The sequence below is a fragment of the Myodes glareolus genome, chromosome 22 (assembly GCF_982192425.1).
Source record: "Myodes glareolus chromosome 22, mMyoGla1.1, whole genome shotgun sequence".
Taxonomy (NCBI): Eukaryota; Metazoa; Chordata; class Mammalia; order Rodentia; family Cricetidae; genus Myodes; species Myodes glareolus.
In genome coordinates this window covers 50,859,939-50,881,605 of record NC_142047.1, presented here as the reverse complement: position 1 = coordinate 50,881,605, position 21,667 = coordinate 50,859,939, and the positions used below count along the sequence as shown (strand labels likewise).

General features: G+C 54.1%; 1 protein-coding gene across 1 annotated transcript in view; it reads right to left on the bottom strand.

Moving 5' to 3' along the window:
* The window catches only part of Jph3 (junctophilin 3), a 59,841-nt gene extending 39,623 nt beyond the window's left edge, over positions 1-20,218 (bottom strand). The window contains exon 1 of the mRNA XM_048437429.3: positions 19,539-20,218. Coding sequence (XP_048293386.1) covers positions 19,539-19,920 — 382 coding nt within the window. The 5' untranslated portion in view covers positions 19,921-20,218. The remainder of the gene's footprint in view (positions 1-19,538) is intronic.
* Between the last annotated feature and the right edge of the window lie 1,449 nt (positions 20,219-21,667).

Sequence of the window (21,667 nt, the reverse complement as noted above, 5' to 3'; positions counted from 1 at the left end):
AGGTCTGGGACCCCTTCAGCTTCCCTCTCTGCAGACCCAGCAGAAGGGTTCATCATCCTGCGAGGGGCTCTTCCAGCCCATGACAGCAGATGCCCCGAGGCGGACACTGGTATCATTCTGAGGCACAAGGTGTCAAACCAAATGATTTCAGCACAAACTTGGTTCTCTCATGTATTCTAAAGACACAGCAGGCCAGGACCTTTCTTTTCAGATGTGATATGACCAGGAGTCCATAGTAGATGACTCCTCTGGTCTGTTCTCCCCCACCACACACATCACCCAGGACCCCTTCCTCATTTACAGACCCCTGAGATAAATGCATGCCAGGCAACCCCACTCAGGGTCCACGCGCGTGCCATCATCACTCTCAGCTGTTTTCTCCCCTCACAGCCCCCAAGTCAAGTGGTCCCAGCCAGATCAGACTTGAGATCAGGTTAACTGAGACTGAGTTCACAGAGTGTCTCCCTAATCAAGCCCTCCAGGTCAACCCAGCTCATGTTTCTCCCTAGCCACTAGCAACACACCAGTCACTTGGACCAACCGTCCACATACTACACTGGCCCAGACTAATACTAGGTTCCTAAAGGGCCCAGAGTGGACCTTCCTGGCTACCCAGGCACCAACTCCACACTGCAGGCACATAGCTTTTACTGATGTGTGGCTCTCTGCAGTAACAGATGCTCAGAGCTTTGGAAAAATCTGCCCAGAGCTGTGGCATCCTTGGTGAAACATAACTGATGGCCAACAGCACAACCCAGTGACCGAACACATGCTTAGCACATGCGAGGGCCTGGGATCCAACCCAAACATTATACAGAAAGAAAAAGAAAAAGTCAGGCATGGTGGTTCATGCTTGCAATCCCAGTACTGGGAAGACTAAAGAAGAAAGATTAGCGCATACCTGAGGCCAGCCTGACTACTAAGTGAGACCCCTTGACAAAAGCAAGCCAAAATAACCAAACAGAAGGAGAAAGGAAGAGAAGAAAAAGTGGCCAACAATAACAATATAGCAAGGTTGATTACTCCAGAGCAGAGCCTTAGATGCAGCTATTCGTGATGGTTCACATAGGTGGGGTCAGGGAGAAGGGACAAGACGCGGAGCACACACTGGAATCCACCCCACCTGGATGCAGGGGCAGACCTCTCTGTACTCGCACATGGGTCATTATGTAGTCTCAAAGCTGGGCTGGGATGGAGACCTGCAGGGAAAGCAGCTGACTCAGGGACCAGCCCTTCAGTCCATTGCCACAAAGGTTGGGGGTCATTGGTCTGAGGACCGGGGCGGGCACCCTCCCCGGAAGTTTGGAAGCCTGAGGACAAGGCTATGTGACTATCCCTCCTGCAGTCCCCCTACAAGGGCCTCCAACCTGCTCTGTAGCCATTCTCATCCATAAAGGACAGGGAGCCTGCTGCCTGGCAGCCCTCTGCCCACAGCGGCCAATGGGATGCTCTAGGAAGCTGGGAGGATGGGGGTGTCAGCTGTCTTGGCCAGCGAGTGCATGGCACCGAGGGTTCAAGCTGTGCCTCGTGGGCTTCAGCCAAGAAGTGATTTTCCCAACCATTCTGGGGAGCAGGCTGAATCCATGTCACCCAGAGTAAAGAAGATACTGGGGCACTGTCACAGTAGGGGACGGTGCCAGGCAGGCCTCTCAAGTGACCATTGTGGACACCGTAGTGCTGCCCCTGAGGATGGAAATCACCTGCTGAGCTTGTGTTTGAGACGAGAAGCACAACAGTCCAAGGCCTCGATGGTGTGGATCCTACCATCGCAAAAGTATGCCCCGGTGTCTTAGGCATAAAGGCAGGACAGGGAGGTAGGGAGACCGTGTCTAGCATAGCACATAATAACAGCATGTTCTAGAACCTTCTGTACTTCACAGAGGACCTCTTCCCACTGTTAATAATGGCAGTGTAATAATGCATTGCATGGGTCTCTCCTACCACAGAACTCACCACTGGGTCCGATCTGTGGGTCTTGCCTTATTTCTTGTTTTACTTACTTCATATTTATTTATTTATGGCACTACGGACTGAATCCCGGGCTTTGCACATACCAAACACAGACTACAAACCAAGTTAAACCCTCACCCATGCGTTGCCTATTTATAAGGGCTGATATTCATACACGGTATCAAACTTTGTCCTTATGACACATCCCCAGAACTAAATTTCTCAGTCACAAGGAAGGTTTTCTCAAGATCTTTGGCAAGTTATCCTTAGAAAAGGCCATGAGAATGACCACATCCTTGTTATCACCAACCACAGAGTGACATTCTAAAGCCTGGCGCGGCTCTGGAGAGCGACGGCTACTGGAGAAGTGTGTTCACCTGATCCCTCCAACCCAGGGATGGAACTGTGTGGACACGCTCTTTCAGGAGACGAAGGTGGAAACGAAGTGGACAGGACACTGAGGTAGGCACCAAAGGTTTCATCCAGGAAGCCCTAAAATGAAGTTCCAAGAAAGTACTAAAAGGAAAAACCAAATACTGAGATGATGGTCTCCCAGAACAGGAAGGGCCTAGGTGTTGACTGAAGACCCATATCCCTGCAGAATGAATGGAAGGACTTGGCAGCAGGAAGTTTCCAGAAAAACACAAAAATGGAGCATACAAGATACGTATATCAGTAGCACATACCCTTAATCCCAGCACTTGGGAGGCAGAGGCAGGCAGATCTTTGAGTTCAAGGCCAGCCTGGTCTACATTGGGAATTCTAGGACACCAGAGCTACACAGAGAAACTGTCTCGAAAAACAAAAACGAAACAAAAGAAACACTATCCAACAGACAGAATGACACAGGACTGCACAACAACAAGGCTTCCCTGATGTGAAACTGAGCCCCCCACAAGGCACAGACTCTGAATAAAAATGATTTTTCATCTGCAGTCTACACCAACATGTCAATCAAGCGATCAAGACACAAAAACGTGACCTTCTAGGCATCCTTTCTCAGAAAGCTACTGCAGGACGCAGTCCACCAAAATGAAGGAAGAACCTAAGAAAGAGGAAGGCAGGGTGATCAGTGGGGATGCTGGAGGGGTCCCGAGACGAGGAATTGGCCTCGAAACAGACTTGGACCCACATGGTTACAGACAGAGACCTGACAGGAGGAGCTGCATTGAGAGGTTTTCTTATTAAGCATCTGGAGGGTGGGGGGAAAACTGACCAATGATTTAAATAAAACAATACAATTAAAAAACAGTCGATTGCTAACTCAAATTGTGCATGGAAAATGTACATTGGGGAACATTGCTTGGCTCAGCAGTAATCAAGCTTGCACTCGCAAGGATGAAAAACACCAAGTATGGATTCCGCTTTAAAGTTGTGCTCTAACGCTGGGGTGGCCAGGGGAAGGGATGGGGACAAGAATCCAAGGTTCTCCGTCTTCTGGGGTAGGATGTTGAAGATCTGACACCAACCGCGCACGCTTTCAGGGGCAAGGTCAGCCTCAGAAGGAATGTGGTATCTGGTCGTGGAATGTGGCATACCTGGGTGGCATGGCTTGCTTGAACTCTGAGTCTACCACATACGGTCTTCCTAAGCTGTGGGCACATGTGTTTTCAGAAGGGATTAGGGACAGGAGAAGACAGAACTGACAAGAGAGAAAGCAACCACCAGGGAAGAGTCAGACAGCAGATGGAAGAAGCAGGAAGGTGACCAGAAGGTGGCCACTTTGGAGGACACGTGCATCACATTTGCATAACACAAACATGGAGTCGGGAGAGGTCAAGAGCAAAACCAGAATCCAGCGGAGTGTGAACACAACCACATCTTCACCTCCACGCTGCCTGGACGAGAGGTACCATGAACAGCGTAGGGTCAACGTGGCTTGAGGAGCTACCTGTGTGGTCCACCTCAGCTTGGGGAAGGACAAGCCTGATGCAGTTAGCTTTCTGAATGACAGGCTACACTCCAGTGGCCTGAGCATGTGGGTTTCACAGTAATACTTCTCTTGGCTGACCACTGTCCACACTGGGGAAGCATGGGGATGTTCTTCATAGTCCTAGTAAAGTAACTGACGTGACTTTCACAGCAGTTTCGGGGTTAGAGAAGTACAGTGTTTCCCCACAGTGGTCCCCAAAGTCTCTCTGTCTCTACAGAGGTTCCCAGGGTCTCCATGTGTCCCTGTGGAGGTCCCCAGGATCTCTGTATGTCCCTATGGAGGACCCCAGAGACTCCATGTGTCCTGTATCCTTATCGCCCTTCCCCAACTTCCCTCTATCTGACAGAGAGCAGGTCGTTGGCAACTCAGAACCTCGGGGATGGAGATGTGACCCACAGTGACCTTGGCTCAGCTCATCGTGCACATGGCAGGCTGTGGTCCTCAGCACCCAAGGTCCAGGGACTCTCAGTGGGTAGCTGACCTGCCTCAAGGGCTGGGCTGCAGGGCATGGAGGGAGGACAGGAAGAGGCCCATGCCAGGAGGAGGGAGCTGAGCACTCAAAACGGGTTTCCCTACCATGCACCACGTGCTTGGCAACCCCAGCCAGCCCATCATCTTACAGCTTCTGCCAAACATGGTCCTGGGGCAGGTTCAGTTTCCAGAACATGAGATGTGACTGGAGAAGCTCTTCAAACCATTCAGCCTCAGTCACCCCGTGGTACTCATTTCCACTCCAGTGTCACGGTCTGCATCAGATACGACCGAGGCCAGGTGTTAAAGGTCAAATCCCTAGCAGAGAGCTATAGGGAGGTGGCAGGACCTTTAAGGCATTGGGGTGTGCCCTCGAAGGCTGCCCCTTCCTCCCGTGTGTCCACTATGAGGCAAATGGTATTCCCACCATGCTGTATGCCTTCCCACAAGCCCAAAGGCATGGAGGCCAATCCTGGCCTGGGATCTCCAAGCCCCCCCCCCCCCCTATATATATTTTTTGATTAATCTCAGAAACTCATTACAGTCACAGGAAGTGAACCACCGCACTTGGAGACCTACTCCGGAGAAAAGAAAGCACAATGCACACATCTTCCATATGAATGTTCACCATGACGGTCCACAGCGATGATGTCCACACAGCCCAAAGACAGAAGCCACCCACATGTACACCACTGGAGGACAAAAACAGTGTGGTCTGTCTTGGCAACAGAATATTACTCAGCTATGGAAAGAAACACCACTCTGACGCGTGCTACCAAGTGCATGAACCTTGGACACATGAACACTGGTGACAGAAACCAGCTGCTCAAAGCCACCCCCGGCTTGGGCAGATCCAGAGGATAGAGAGCAGGTGGCCATTGGGGGCTGAGATTGAAAAGCAGAGAAATGATCCTTCGGTGCCAGGTTTCTTCCTGAGACGGACAAACTGCTGGGCGACAGCCTGTGCTGATGATCTGGGACTTCAGGACACTGTAGAAACCACCAAGATACATGTGCTTCATTTTTTTGTTGTTGTTGTTTATTTGTTTGCTTGTTTTTGTTTTTGTTTTTTTGAGCAGGATTTCTCTGTGTAGCCCTGGCTGTCCTGGAACTTACTTTGTAGACCAGGCTAGCCTCAAACTCACAGCGATTCACCTGCCTCTGCCTCCCGAGTGCAGGGATTAAAGATGGATGCCACCACCGCCCAGCAAGCAGCACATTTTAAGTTCACATAGTACGTGAACTATGGATGATGTAGATTTTATGTCAATAAAATTGAGTTTATTTTTTAGATTAATTTATTTTATGCACACGAGTGTTTTTCCTGCATGTCTGTCTGTGTACCATAGGTGTACCTAGTGCCTCTGGAAGTCAGAAAAGGGTGTCAGACCCTCTGGCACTGGGGTTACAAACGATTATGAACTGCTGCCTGGGTGCCAGGAACTGAACCTGAATCCTCTGTGTCTGTTTTGCTTTTAGGCCATGGGTCAGTGGAAAACCTTCATCTGCACCTAGAGGAATGCTGGGCCTCGGGTGGGTTTCACCAAGTTTGGGGAGGCAGCAACAGCCTTCCTTTTCCCTGACCAAAGGGGTGAAGGGGTCCGGCTCCCTTCTGCTGGTCATCAAAGTCCTCCATCTATCCTAGAAGTGGGAACAAACAGTGATGTTCTATTATCATTATGCTCACAACTACTCAATCCGTTCTGGGGCTCTGTGGAGACCACCCAGGGCAAGGACTTTCCAGAAAGCTGTGCTGCAGGCCAGGGGTGTGGCCCAGTCCCACCTCTAAACCTCCACGAAATACCCAAAACCCACCCAGAGGATCAGCTTCATGCAGAGAGGAGGCTGGGGCTAAGGCCAGCCTTGGTCTCTGATTCCGGACCTGGCCTTTCGTCAGGAGAGGTAGGATGGGCAGCGGCTGATCAAGCGAAGTGGGCAAAGATCACATTCTGTTTTCACTGGCCTCAACTTGAAGCCAGACCTGTGACTGTCCCCCATGGAGATGGCATGTCCATTCCCAGTGAACACAAACAATCCTGGACAGCACTGCACAGGTGGCCTGCCCTGGCTGTGAAGTTGGGGATCAGCCTCCCACGCACTCTGCCGGACACTGGAGTGTCCAGCCAAGGAGGCCCAGGGACAAGGACAGCAGAGGTTGTACCCTACATCTGCCCCTGCAGCCCCCAGGGACACCAATCAGGGAAAGGGACATCCATGTGGAGAAGCTGAGGGACAGGGCGACTTCGATGAGGGAGGGCAGAAGAAAGCCTGGCTCTCAGGAAGCCCAGGTCAGCCTTCTTGGGTCCCCCAGAGGTCTCCAGGTACAGAGGTTCTTTCTGGCTGCTGCCTGACAGGCAAGGGGGATTGAGTGTTCATTGGGCAGCTGAGCTCAGACTCAAGCCAGGAAGAGAGGAGGAGACAGGTGGACTTTCTGGGAACTTCTTTCAGTTATGAAATCAGAACACGCAGACACTGAGGATGCCAGAAAGGGGCAGAGGACAGGGCAGCAAGGAGACGGGAGGCAGAGCGCAGGCCTGAGGTGGCCCTAACGCCATCAGTGAAAGAGATCAACTGGCCACCTACATGTCCGTGCTACCCCCACCCCCGTGCCCCTGACCCTCATCAATGTCTTTCTGGGTGTGAACTGCCTTCTAGAATGTCAACTGCAGGCAAGGCCACCCCACCAGCAGGATAATGAGCAAATGCAGGTCACTGTGCCACCCACAAATGCCAACCATCCCTCTCTAGAAAAAACAAAGGATAGAGGCTTCCAGCCAGTCACAGCCCTGTTCCCACAGTCCCCTCTCTAGAAAGCTTCCTGTCTTTCAGACAGGACCCTAATGCTTAGGGCCTCCCCAACACCTGCCCCTCAAAGCCCAAGTCCTTCAGTGGCTCCTTACAACACATCCTCACTTCAGGAATGAGGTCAAACCTTCACCCATGGTGATGTCCGCAAGGCAGGGAGGGGCTGGGAGGATTCTGGGGTTTTCTGTGGATGGACCTTGTTGGCCATGGGAGAGTTGGTCATCTGTCAGAGACAGCTAGTGAAGAGGAAAGCTTGGGGTAGGTCAGTAGACCTGCCGATGGGTGGGACATGGAACTGTATTACAGAGCTAAGCCAACCAGCTTCTGACTCATAGAAGCCAAGAACCTATCCTAGGCCTGGTCCCGAGGGACTAGCTCAGTTCCCCTACCTCATTCTGCCTCAGGGCAGCCATCTCCCCAGGGTGCCAGCTGCACCTGGGATCCAGCAAATGAAGTCCTCTCTAGAGACCCAGGCCCACCACCTCCTGGGGCCAGAGCTGGAGGCAGCTAGCCCTGAGGGGAGTTGGTTACAATTCCCAGTACTGAGGGACCCAGTTTCTACTGAGTGCTAATAGTCCAGATGGGCCCTTCCAGGGGCTGGAAACTGAGGCAGGCAGGCAATTTCCTGAAGCCACAAAACACCCAGATCCTAGGTTGTCCCTACATCCTATGACACTCTGGGCCACAGCTTCGTCTCCGAATCTCTTGCTCCTGCACAGCAGGCCAAGATACTGCCTGGGCTTCCAGGTACAGGTGCACTGGAAGAGATAGAGTGGAGGGAGACACAAGAAGTTGGGTCCTGGCAGGAGGACTGGGGGGCCCACCTGTCTCCCTCCCCTCCCAAGCTCTTGTTCCCTGACTTGCTGCCCACTCCGCAGGGCTCACACATCTTCTTCAGTTAACAGGACCGGATGCTTCTCCTGCAAGCCACCTCACGGTTGGGTTGGTATTGCTGAAGCCAGCTCCAGCCCAATCACCCACTGCCTGTGGCTCCTCTGCCGCACTTTCTCAGAGACACATAGTTAAGTCTAGTGCCCCAGACACGGTGCGGTCCCTCGAGCCCTTCACAGAGATGGTCAGGAAGGAGCCCTGACAGTTGTGGCCCAACAAGTGAGTCCCAGACAGTCCCTGAGATGCCACAGGCTCCTTCTGCAAGTTAGCAGGACCACCTGTCCCTCCCAACAACCCTGCTCCTGCCGCCCTGATTCTCTATCCAAAGTTACTTCCCCATGGGCTTTCTACAGGTCACAGACACCACCCTGTCTCCTGCGCCCTCTGCTCCACCAACACCAAGCAAGGAACTGACACGGACCCCAAAGCGACTAACAGTCAAACCATCCTGGGTTCTGTCCACTCATCCCCAGAGCCAGTTGGTTGTGTGTCACAGCCTCTAATGACAAGAACCACAAGCCTTGAGCAGTAACCCTGAGCCTGTCACTGTACGCTCTTGCTGGGCACTCACTGTGTGCCTGGCATGGTGCCAGGAGCTCTGGGAAAAAGACACCAACCTTGAGGAGATCCCTGGCAGTCTACCTTCCTCCCAACCAGCACCCACAGAGACAATCTACAGAAAACCGTAGAAACCAATAATAAAACAAGCAATACAGTTTAAAAAGAAGCAAGAGCTAACCAGACAGAAACCCAGGCAAGAGCACACACTGCGTGTCAAGAGTCGCCAGCACCCAGCACTGTAGGCAGCATAAATAAGACCACAGTAGGACTCCAGTGGGCCTGGATGGTTGCAAACAGAGGGGCAGGAATAACAGGTGTGGGTGAGCCTGGGGGGAGGATACGGGGAACTGAAGCCCTCACACACTGCGGGCAGGAATGGGAGAGAGAGCAGTGGCTGTGCGGTTGGTCAGCTGGTTCCTCCAAAGGTAAGATCCAGTCACCCCACAGAACCCCAAGAGTCCACTTCCGGCACCCCTGAGAGAACTGAAAATACACACACAGAGAGTCACAGCAGCACACATGCTGCCCTAGGGACCAATGTAAAGGCCCAAGAGAGGAAGGACCGTGTGTCCACCAAACAATGGAGTAACACTCAGACAGGAAAAGGAACAAAGTACCAGTACCAAGGAGTGAGAACACCATGCCCCATGAAAGGGCTGGTCACACTGGGGCACGCAGGTATGACCCCACATATCTGGAATGTTCAGTTGTGGAATGCTGACCTTGGGAGAACAAAGGTCAGGGTTCACTCTCCAGAATCCACAGAGAAAAGCCAGGCATGGAAGCACCCACTTGTAATGCCCACTGTGGGTGGTAGAGACAGGCAGATCTCTAGAGTTTACTGGCCATCCAGCCTAGCCTAGCTAACAATGCCTGGGCCGGTGAGAGACCCCATCTCATCTGAAACAAGGACGGTCCCTGAAGAGGAACGCCTGGGGTTGACTTTGACTGCCACATACATGCACCTTCATGTACACACAGAGACAAAAGTGAAGGGAAAAAGTTAGACATAGAGAACCCAACTATGAATATACTCAAAAACAAACAAAATAAAAACACTAATGCATGCATTGGAAGAGAATGAACTTTTATGTGAATTATATCTCAATAAAGTTATCGCCAAAAATGTTATCAAAATGCCATTTTCTCCCACTCAGGTGCAAAGCGCGACACACACCAGCTTCTGAGCATGCCCGCAGGGCTGTGATACCGACTGCCTTGGCTTCCATTCTGTTACTGTGGTAATAACTGACCAAGAGCAGCTTGCGGGAGGAAAGGCTTCATTTGGCTCCCACCTCCTTGCCACATCTATCACTAGGGGGAGTCAGGGCAGAACCCACAGAGGAACACTGCTTACTGGCTTGTTCTACATGACTGGCTCAGCCTGCCTTTTTATAGCACCCAGGACCACCTGCTCAGAAATGGCGCTGCCCCCAGTGGGTTAGGCTCTCCCACATCAATCGTCAATCAAGAAGCTGGCCCACAGACTTGCCCACAGGACAACCTGACGGCAGCAAGTCCTCAATCGAGGTTTCCTCTTGTCGGTGACGCTAGTTAGAGTGGACAACAAAAACGAACCATCACGCTGGCCTCAGAGGCTACTCCACTCGGAACTCCTGGGAGGGCTCCCCTGGCCTTCCTCTGTGCTGGAAACCCTTCCTGGGGAAACCAGTCATGGCTCTTCCTGAAATGAACACTTCCCCTTCCCAGGGACAACAGGCAGGAGACAGGTGCTTCTTGAGGGGTGACGGTCCTTGGGACCTCAGCACTGCCATAATAGAGAGTCTCCACTGCCCGACCCTGCACAGTACAAGCAGCCTGTCCAGATCCCCCAAACGGGAAAGACTGTGTCCCTGACCCAGCCTCCCTCACTTCCACGGCTTCTCGGAGCAACTGCTGCTCATTTGCCCAGTGGGGTGGGGGAAGCTCCGCTCTCCCTGCCTGGAGACTGAGCAGCCAAGGTCTGGGAAGTTGCTAATGCAACCCAAAGGAACATTCAAGTCCATGCTGCCAAGCTGGGGGCCAGGTTCGGGCCCAAGAAAGATGCTGGGTACCCTATGCTGTGGAGAGGGAGTGGGGGTGGGGTGTCCAGTGGAGAAGGCAGATGCAATGGGAGGCAAAATCTGCCTCTGCCACATGGCCTCAGCCCCTACTTTCAGACTTATGCTCCTGAAGAGCCCTTCTGGCTCTGGCCATCTACCTGTTCTTGTCCTTGCTGTGCAAGATGAGAACCAGTAGAACAGGTCCAAGCATTTGTGGTGAGCACAGTGTTCCTCTCTGGGGCTCTATGAACACCTAGAAGGGCACAGAGCACCACGAGATTGCAGGAGCCTTTATGTTTCTGCCAGAGAGTGAGTGGTTTTGTCAAGGGGCTTAACACTTACTGGGCAAAGCCCCATTAGAGATCAGCCTGCTGCTGCTAAGCTGAGACCACAGCCATAGCTCCTCATTGCTCTGGTCCCTTATCTATTAAGGAAGGGGGTGGCTGACACATGACCTTCCATCAGGAAACTAGGGGATGGTGGCAAGAGTGTGGAAACCATTTGGGTTCTTCTGTCTACCAATCACATGACCTCAGCAAGTCACACACACACACCCTGCCCTCACTATTCTAATCTCTTTGAAGAGAGCAGTATGTAAGTTATGCATTCTGGCTTACAGTTTGGGGGGCTCTAGGCTGTGACTGTCAACTCGGTCCCACTATGGGTGAGGCAGTGCACATGGTCACAGGTCTGAGAGAGGGAGGTCATGGCTGTGGCAGCAGAGGGGGGCTGCTTGCTCACAGTTCAGGCAGAGAGAGAGAGAGAGAGAGAGAGAGAGAGAGAGAGAGAGAGAGGAAGGTTCACTTTCATCTCCCCTTTTCCTTTTTATTCAGTACAAGTTGATGGTTCCTACATTCAAGGTATCTTTTCTACACGGTTATCTCTCTCTGAAAATGCTCTCGCAAACACACCCAAAGGTGGTCTCACCAGTGTCCTAGTTCAATCAAGTCTCCAATCGAAATTAACCATCATAGCCACAGAGAAGGCCACCTGAAGATGGTGGCAGAGACTACAACATCGCACTGAGCTTGGAAATGCCTAGTCTGCTTTGCATATATTTCAGGAGGCCCCTGAGCAGCTTCCAGAAGCACTGACCCAGGGTTTGACATCCGCCTCTGCCACAACCATTCTGGGGTCCATCTGCTTTTCCCAAACACCAACCTGGGATGCCACTCCCTAAGAGTCTCGTTTCCACGGCCTTGAAATACTTGAAATAGGACCAGGGCACCAGCAGAGAAGGATGCACACTCAGGGTCTGATGCAAGCTGGAATGTTCTGGATCAACAGGGCTTCTCTGGAGGCAAGAATCAGCCTCACACGGGGAATTCATGGGGCAGCCCTGAGCCCAGGGCTCAGCTTCTCCTTCACCTGCACTTCTGGGTGAACTCAGGTGTCCCACAAAGTGCTCCAGACACTACTCAGATGAGATAGGGGTACCCCAGGACCACACAGAGTGGTTCTAGTATGCAGCAGGGTTGGGAGGGACCCAGTCAAGATGTGGTTCTCAGAGCACTCCCTGGACTGGCACCGGCCTCACCTGAGTCTGGAAGATGTCTATGTTCCTGAGTGACATCCCAGCCCAGAAATTCAAGAAGGCTGACAATCTGTGTTCAGGCTCTCCTTCTGGATGGTTCTGTCACAGATGCTGGCCTAGACTCAGAGAGGCAGCCCATGCCTTGCTGGCTGGCAGGAAACACCAGGTCTTAGTTCTCAGGACGGCGTTTGCACCTTAGAGCCCCTCCTAGATTCGGGTGACTACCCGCAACATTGCTGGGAAGTGGGGAGACAGCGCCTGCTGTGCAGAACGAGGTCAATGCCCACCCCAGAGACTAGGAAACTGAGGTAGAGCAGAGGATTCTCATGAAGCTAGGAACCTGGGGTGGGCTTCCAGACATAGCTGTAGCCTCCCTGCCCTGGGAGGTCTCTGCTGCTCCTTCAGGGTGCACGTGAAACACTGGCTTGTGGGACTTGCCCTCAGTGTCCCTAAAGTCCGGCACAACAGACACCAAGTTATAGTACATATTTTTTGCATCTGTATCCAGACGGCCTGCTTTCCCAAGAGACCATGTCACCCTATTTCTTGTTTCTTTCTTTTATCTGGTCTCCTCTGCTCCTGCAAACCAGGCCCTGCACACAGCCAGGCCCAGGCAACAAGCACAGGCCATTGCAAGGCAGGCCCTGTGGCTGCACTGTGTCCTGCACACAGTAGGTGCTCTGTGAGTCTCTTGATGTACCAGATGCTTCCAGCTGAGGAGGACAGCAGCCGAGAGGTGGTTCTCACACAGGCAGAGAGAGGGCCACGGGCCTCCTCTTTCCAGCACCCTACAGGGACTGTGCTTCCTCAGCGGGGGTCCAGAACCATCTCCAGACATGAGTGCATCTCACTGTTAGGCCAGTATCATGATAATTTGTTCACCCAGTACCACTGACTTGTCTCAAATGCTGGTTGTCCAAGCCAGTAACAAAATACTATAGCAGGGATATGGTAGAAAGAGGCCATATGGGAGGCTGACTACAGACACACATCGCATGAAGATTTTTCCAGCTGTCCAGAGGAAATGGATATTGGGAACAATGAGGAAAGTAAATGTTACCGTCATTTTCAAGTTCACGGAATGACCACCACATGCTGGCAATATTTAGTCCCTGGCCTCAAGGCAGTGCCCACCAGCAACCCTCTTTCCTGCAAGGGGGGCACACGCCAGGCCGTCATATCCTGCAGGCCTTTCTGCAGTGACAGTAACAGTCCCTCTGTCTGCTGTGCACCTCAGCAGCCACTGCTCCACAAACCAGAGAGCATTTGAGATGTGGCTGCTGCACCAAGGAGCTGACTCCTTACATGGCATTGCATTTAATTAGATTCAAATGCAAATGGTTGCACGTGGCTAGAGGCCAAGGCCAGTGGGGTGGGCAGGACTGGCCTAGGTGATTAATCCATTAAGGCCAATCTAAAGAGAAAGCACAAGACGCTCTCTCGTCAGCCACCAGACAGAACCATTCCTCCGTCTGCCTTCAGCTGCACACCGGCCACATGCCACGACCCCAGGAGGCAACTGAAGAGGGTAGCAAACCCTGGACTGCACTTAGGGCAGTCAGCCTTCCAACAGCACTAGAAGGTGAGCAGGGTGTAGCATGGGGTGAGACAGAACAGCAGCTGGCCTGGTCATGTTTCTTGGAGCAACAGACAGTGGACAGAGTGGCAGACACACTGACTAGGCACACAACGGACAGGAGAGTTCAGGGCCAAGGGTTTACTCTTGAGTCCAGTGGGTCTGGCCCCAGAAAGTCACCTGCTTGACTTCTGAGTCCTGAGCATTAGGTGAGCCGGGGTACTCTCCAAGGTGCTGAAGGTCCTCGGTCCATCTCATAGGAGCCACCCACCCAGACGTCAGCCAGCTCAATTTGAAACCCAGGTCAGAGATGGGTCATTGGGTAAACAGGCCTGCTGATAGGCCTGATGATTTGTGTCCATTCTGCTGGACCCACATATTGAAAGGAGAGAAACAATTCCTGCAAGTTGTCCCCTGACCTCTACACATGGAGCTTGGCACACAGGGGCCCAAACAAACAAACACATCAATCCTATTTTTAAAAAATGGACCCCAGAGCTGGGGATGTAGCTCAGTTGTATAGCATACAAGAAGCCCTGGATTTGATCTCCAGCAACACATACACTGTGTGTGGTGACCCACACCTATAATCCCAGCGCTCAGGAGGTCAAGGTTGGATGATAAAAAGTTAAAGTGTCGCCAAGCAGTGGTGGCGCACGCCTTTAATCCCAGCACTCAGGAGGCAGAGACAGGCGGATCTCTGTGAGTTTGAAGCCAGCCTGCTCTACAAGAGCTAGCTCCAGGACAGGCTCCAAAGCTACAGAGAAACTCTGTCTCGAGAAACTAAAAAAAAGTTAAAGGGTCATCCACAAGTGCATAGAGAGTTCAAAGCCAACTTGGGTTACACAAGACCCTGTCTCAACAACAACCAAAGGGCCAATGAGCTAGACAAGTCGGCAAAGGCACCTTCTGTGTGAGCCTGAAGAAAAAGGTTGTCTCTGACTTCTACACACATGACGTGGTAGGTTCACAACCAAACTTGCCCACATGTCATACAGACACAATAATGACAAATTTAAAACTTGCTAATCATTTTTAAAAAGGGGGATCGCTACTTAAAAGCTAAAGCATAAAGATTTCTGCAAGATGCAGGCCAGCCTAGGCTAGAGAGTGAACATCAGGCCAGTCTGGGCTACTCAGTGAGCCCGTCCCAAAAGAAATAAAACACAGCAACTATGCCCAAAATCCTATAAAGTGGCATCTCCAGGTCAGCAGGGAGGGACTCCTATGGAGAACACTGGCAAGCACAGCCCAGGAGCTACACCGAGAACTGTGGAGTCCTAGCGTGCTGAGGAGGACATGCCCTCATTCAGGACACTGGCGCTACCTCCTTCAGAGTCACCCTCTCTCTAGCCCAGGTCCTCACAGAGGACCTTACCTCAGGTCACCCGAGAGTCCACACTAGGTGCTCTTGGATACCACTCTCAAGGGAAATGCTGACCTTCAAGGCTGACATCAGGACCCCAGTGCCAGCAGCTGGGGCTGGGGTGGGGGAGGGAACACTTCCCACCGACTCCTCTTTCTCAGCTATAACTGGAACACAGAACTAGTCGTTGGCTCTCTTCCTCTTTCCACCTGACAGAGCCTGTCACCATCCCCCTGCCTCAGCAGTGAAGAGAGACACAGAGTCCGGGGTGGAACATCTGTGTGGATGGGCTGATGGGCTTACTCCAGGTATCTGGAAGTTTTCAATCAAGGCTTCCCTCACAGTCCAGAATGGAAGGTAGTTTACGTAGCTGGGCATGGTAACATGGACCTGGAATCCCCAGCGCTCAGGAGACTAAGGTTGGAGGATCATCAGTTCAAGGCCAGCCTAAACAACTTAGCAATACCTTATCCAAAATAAATTTTAAAAAAGAAAAGTGAAAAAGGGCTGAAGATAGAGCTTGGCGGCAGTGTCCACCCAGCACAGCAAGGCCCTGGGTTCTGTCTGGATCGTCTGATAACAGTTTCTCTTCACAAGGGGCAGCAATGCCAGAGGCTTACGTTTAAAATGGAAGCAGCTGCACCACCTTTTCAACAGAACTCCACATTTACAGGGCGGCAGGGACTCCCAGCCCTCAGCTATGGCAGAGCAAACAAAGCCAGGAGATACATGTGGCTGCTTCGGGGGACGGGGTGGAAGATCCGAGGGTGGCAGGTGTATTGTGCGCGTGTGTGTGTGCGTGCGCAGGCGCCTGGGTGGATCTGAGTTCTTACTGTGGGTGTGTGTGATGTGTGTGGGCTGTGGAATCTGGGCCGGTGAACGGGACCTGCTCGTATGGGGAGTGGGGAGGCCGGGGCGTACGATGACTCATCTCTCAGTGTGGGAGGGTTTATGGGGGGGGGTTGACTTTTTGGTCCAAGGCATCCAGAGGAAGCCTTGTTTATCTTCAGAAAGAAAGGAGGTCCCAGGGTCTCGATGCGACCAGTGACGGGTGCCAGAGCAGGCATCTGCATGTACCCAGGGTGCTGCCCCCAGCATGGGAAACATGGATGTAGGAGAGGCAGCAGGCAGTTCACAAAGGGAGTTTATAAAAAGGCAAAGCAAATAAAAGCTAACTCAGAGTCCCAGCTCTCCCCAAGGCTGCTGGCTCCGAGTCCCTGCTGCCCAGTGTGTGACATGGGAAGTGTAAGAGACACGGTAAATATCTCCTGTCACCTCCGACTGTCACCTGTACGGTCACCTCAATCCTGCCTGTCTGTTGTTCTCCCAGGAGCTCTTAGCAGATATGTTCTCTACACATGAACTGGAAAGATAAAAAGAATGCCCACTTGGTCCCTGGCAGAGCCTGGGACTCCACCCTCAGCTCATCCTTGCCCACTCCTTGGTACTATCCTTTTGTCAAGACAAAGGGACAGAAGCTCAGAGAGGTTAAGCCACTTGCCCAGAGTCACAAAGCAGATCTTTGGAAAGGCCAGGACGCAAGGCCAGGTGGCCAATGCCCCAAAAGCTTGTCCTCCTGTGGCCCCCCACCCTGTCCCTGGGGCCTCATATGGACTTCAGGAGTCGCTCCCTGGGCTCACATCAGGAGCAGTGCCTAACTGTGCCTGGGGGAGAGCAAGCCGGAGGAGGACTTGGCAGAAGTGTCCCTCGTCGAAGCGGATTCCGTACCAAGCGCAGCTGAATGCAGAGTACATTTTCTGCTCGTGGCAATCACCGCTTCTCCAAGTCAGCCTTGGACACAGAGCAGAAGTTGTGGAGTTACGTGGCTCTCTGTCCCAAACTCTCACCTCTGTAGAAAGCCCGAGGTGCGCTGAAGTTGGGACGACTCACTCAAGAGAGCCAGTCATCCTCAGCTGAGGACCGTGTGCCCACCAGGTAAGGGGATGTGGTTCCCAGGCCCTGACCTGCCCCCGTAGTTAATCACCCCCCAGCCAGGGTTCACAAAAGGATTTCCACAGGGAAAACTGGGTGGGGGTGTCTCAAAAATGACCCCTTCCTAATAAAAAGTTGATCATGCTCAGAAAAACAGATCTGGACACCTGTGCCTGAATGTCCTGAGCAAGAAGGGCCAGCTTGATGTCGGTCATGCGCTGTCAGCATCCAAGAGCTGGGGAACTGGCCCTGAAGCCCAGACCCACGTGCCTGCCATGCACTCCAGGGAAAGGGATCCTCTTGAGGGGTGCAGGACAAAAGGAGCCATCCGGGCAAGGTTGGGTCGTGAGAAACAAGGGATCGTGGTCCCAGACCCATGGGGCTCTGCTACAAGGCTAGGCTGTGAACCTCCGCTCACACACAACCCTGACCCAACTGACTTCACCTCCAAAGCAGGCTGGATCAGGCAGGATTTGGGAGCAGGGAAGGACTACAAGAGGCCAATGGCTTGGAGAGCTCCCAGGAGAGGGCCAAGATCCTCAGGAAGTCATCTATGGGATATTCTCAGCCCACCAGACTCTGAGTCCCTGGAGGATCCAGCACCTGCTCCCAACTCCCCATGGAGAATCACTACCATCCTCCTAAGTGAACACTTGGAAAGATCATGCCTGCTTTGCCTACTTCTGAGTTCTCAGAGCTTACAGCATCTGGCCATAGTTAAGTGTTCAATAAACATTTGTTGATAGGAGGTAAGAATTCTTTAAGCCAATGGAGACAGATGTCTGGGTGTGGGCAGGCCTGGGTACAGGGCCCCACCCTCAAGTGTTCTGGGATTCTCCCTTTCTGATGGGTCCAGTCACCCCAGGGCACCAAGACAACTGTTTCAGAGCAGAAACCTCTAGAAGACAGTTTTGCAAAATAGTCTATCCAAAGCCCTGAGTGTTGACTGCCCTGGGCCACAACTGCTTGTCAGGGATTCCTGCTGGGAACACTAGGTTGCTTGGCCACCCACTTTGGCCACCCACACCTGCTGCAAGGACCTAACCAAGACTGTGTGAGTACACGTGCATGTGCACACACACACACAACACACATGCGCGCGCGCACACACACACAGCTGGAACCTCAGGAGGGCCTCAATGCCCTAGGGTCAGGGAAACTCTTCAGCCTTATCCACGAAAACAACAGTACAGAAAAGGCCACCTGGGACCAGGGCTGGGCAAGGCGCAGACAGGCAGGAGCATTATATAATTAACTGCCCAGACTCCGCCTCCTCTTCGGGTAATAACGAACCCTGCCTTTCAGTTGCATAAGCCAAAATAATAATTACTTTCCAGCCCTGATCACTCCTAGATGTGTCCGGGAGCAGGTGCTGGCTTCAGGCAGGAGCTGGCTTCAGGCACCGAGAACACACACAGGCTCCATCGGATGGATCCCCCGGCAGAAGCCCAAGTCATTGCTGCATCTCACTCCCTTCCCAGGCATCCATGCCCGAAAAATCCGAACCGCCCAGGCCCCAGAGGGAGGCAAGAGAACAGCCTCTTGGGATGAGCGCCAGGGGGTGGGGGCGGGCTCCAGGCAGAGTCGGCTTTGGGGGTCTGACTTCCAGGACCTCTAACTATGGCTGAGGTCTCAGCACTGCTGAGGAGTGGGCACGGGAGTGTCCAGATAAGGTGGTGGCTGCCAAGCCAGCCAGGACTTCTGAACAGAAATCATCACACTAGCAGTTTCCTGGCTTTCAGCACTGGCTCTACCCGGACTGTGGTGGCATCTTACACCGGAGGCGCAGAGCGAATCCCCAAACTAAAGGTGAAAATGATTCAGCCACTGAACGGCCAGATTCCTGGGCTCCCGCTAAACAGATGGGCCTTCTCCCTCCCTCTCTCCAGCAGCCTGCTTCACAGTCTGTGTCCAACCACCTAGAAGTTTATTGCCTTGCTGTTTGGTTTGGTCGGCATCCCCCGCCTCCGGCGCTCCCAGCGCTCCCTCTCCATTGGCTTGGGTTGCTTAGGACTGAGGGAGGCCCTGGGCACCGCAGGAAAATAAGAAGCAAACCGGGGCCTGACTCTGAGGACACCAGGCGGGCAACACTACAGGGAGGGGAAGGGTCTATCTTTAGACCCTTCCTGCCTTAGCGGGTCCCAGAGGTGGCAGAGGGCCCGGCCTGGCCTTCCCGCAGGTGCACATCTCAGGCCTGCTCCTCAGGATATGCTGAGACTTTGGCTCAGCTGCTGCAGCAGGGGCCTGGCCCTGCTGCTGGAGAGCCCCCAACCCTTGGGTTGGCACGGGCCACTGTCCCCATCAAGCGTGGGGCAACCTGTGGCCAGGGGCCCGCTGAGGCCTCCTGGGAACCTAAGAGATGCCCCAGGAGCCCATAGCCCAATTGGAAGGCGAGGCTCAACTTCCCGGGAGATAAACAGAGGGAGAAAGAGGCGGACGGTCCCCATTCCTCCCCCGCCCCCGCTGCCCTCACCTACCTCCATCCGAATAGGTCTCCGTGCCGTAGCCATCCTGCAGTCCGTTGCTCCAGGTCCCTTCGTATTTGGCCCCGTTGCCCGTGCACTCCCGCACACCGTAGCGCCCCTTAAATCCGTGCGTCCACTCGCCCTTGTACACCCACTTCCCCTTGCTCTCCAGGCCGATGCCGTGGCGCTTGCCCTGCGCCCAGGTGCCTTGGTACGTGTTGCCGCTGGGCCAGGTGTAGACGCCCAGCACCTCAAAGCCGTGGCTCCACGAGCCGGTGTATTCGCCCTGGCCCTTTGGGCCGGTGCAGACGCCATGGCCGTGCGCCTTGCCGTCCTCCCAGCCTCCGCAGTAGGACCCTCCATCGTCAAAATTAAACCTACCCCCACTGGACATGCATGTAACGCGGTTTGCGAATCCCGCAAGCGGTGAAAGAAAAAAAGAAAAACACCAAAAACAAGGCGATCAACAAACCGGAGTCTTGGTTGGCTGGCTGGCTTTTTGTTGCGATGCTCTTTTCAGAGGGGGTGGGGACGGACGGAGCACGCCCGCGACCCCGCGCGCGGACCGGCGGCGGTGTCTAGGTCCGCCCGCGGCGATTGTTCATTTTCGAGCTGCGCCGGAGCCTGACCAGCGTCTCGCGCTCCCGCTGGAGACAGGACCGGGAGGAGGCGGGGGAGGGGCGGCGCAGGGCGGGGGAGCGGCTGGTGCCCGCGGCTCCACCTCGCCGCCAGGGCCCCTCGCCGCGCGCCCCGGGAGCGGGAGGGCGCGGGGCGCGGCTCAGGCCCGGGCGGCGGGGCCCGCGGGCGGCGGCGCGCGCTGCTGCACCGATCCCGGCCGGGCCGGGCGGCGGCACTGCGGCGGCGGCGTGCGCTCGGGGCCCCGGCAAGCGCGCGGCCGCCTAGAGAGGGGCGCTGGCGGCCGCGCGCGCGCACGCGGGGACCCCGGGGCGCCCTGCCCCTCCCCCGGCCCGGGGTCCGGCTGGCGCACCCCAGCCTCCCCTGGCAGGGGTTGGGATTTAAAGGGACAGGAACTGCGTAACGGGAAGGAACCGGGCACCGCGAGCGCACGCCGTGGCCGGGAACCGGGAGGAGTCGCGGGCGCCGCAGGCAGTGGAGGGCCGCGCGGTCCCCACCCCGTCAGCTCAGGAGATGCCAGCACCGCGGCCCGCGCTGGCCACGATTTGGCTGCGAGGCTCCTGGAAACCACAGGTGGTTTCTCCCTGTGACACACAACTCCCTCCTTCCTCCTTCAGGGCCACTGGTGGTCCCTAGGGTGGCGCTCACCTAGGAAAACACGCCTTTAGCGAACAGCGTTTAGCCCCCTCCAAAGATTAATAGAAAGTTGGGCCACACGTTTGCATCTTGGAGCAAAGCCACCCAAATCCTGTGCGCCCTGTGCCCTGGCCAACAGGTCTTTCCCCCCACTCCAGAAGCAGTCGCTCCTTGGGGTCCCTACGCCGCGGTTACTAGGTCTCTCTCCACTCATTACCCACCCCCATCAAGAGATGATGTCTGATTCTTGGACCTCAGCATCCTGGGACTAATTGAAAGTGCATTTCCTGGATCATCAATCCGAAGACAGGAGCCCGCATCCCCTGCACTCCCGGAAAGCGTACAGGGAATGGCCGCGGGTGGTGCAGTGGGCTGAGGAGTGGGGTTGAATGGCTTTACAGCTGCACAGAGTAGGGGTTAGTTAGGGACTGGTGGTGATAGGCGGTAAGCTCAGAATCGCGGCCCAGGCGGTGGGGTCCCAGGTTGAGAGCAGAAGCAGTAGAGTGGCACTTGCAGTTAGCCAGGGTCTCTACTGGGAGAGTCGCCAGCGGCTAAAAGAGTTCTCAGGATCATAGGGGCACTTCCAGAACCCCAGATTTCAACCCCAACCTCTTGCTTTAGGCACAACATCCTCTCCTTAAAGACCACCAGCCAAGGGGCAGTCTCTTTTCTTCCCAAGACTTTGGGAAAGCGCCAGTTCCAGCTTTGGGTCCATAGTTTTCTGTCCCTCTGGTCCCTGGCTCAGGGTTCCCCTTCAGGTGGTCCTCTGAATGCCTATGGTGGGCGGCTGGGTGCAGCACATCTTGGACTTCATCGGAGGTTGGCAACGTCCTGCCATACGCCTGGGGGGCACAGAATCGCCGTTCTTC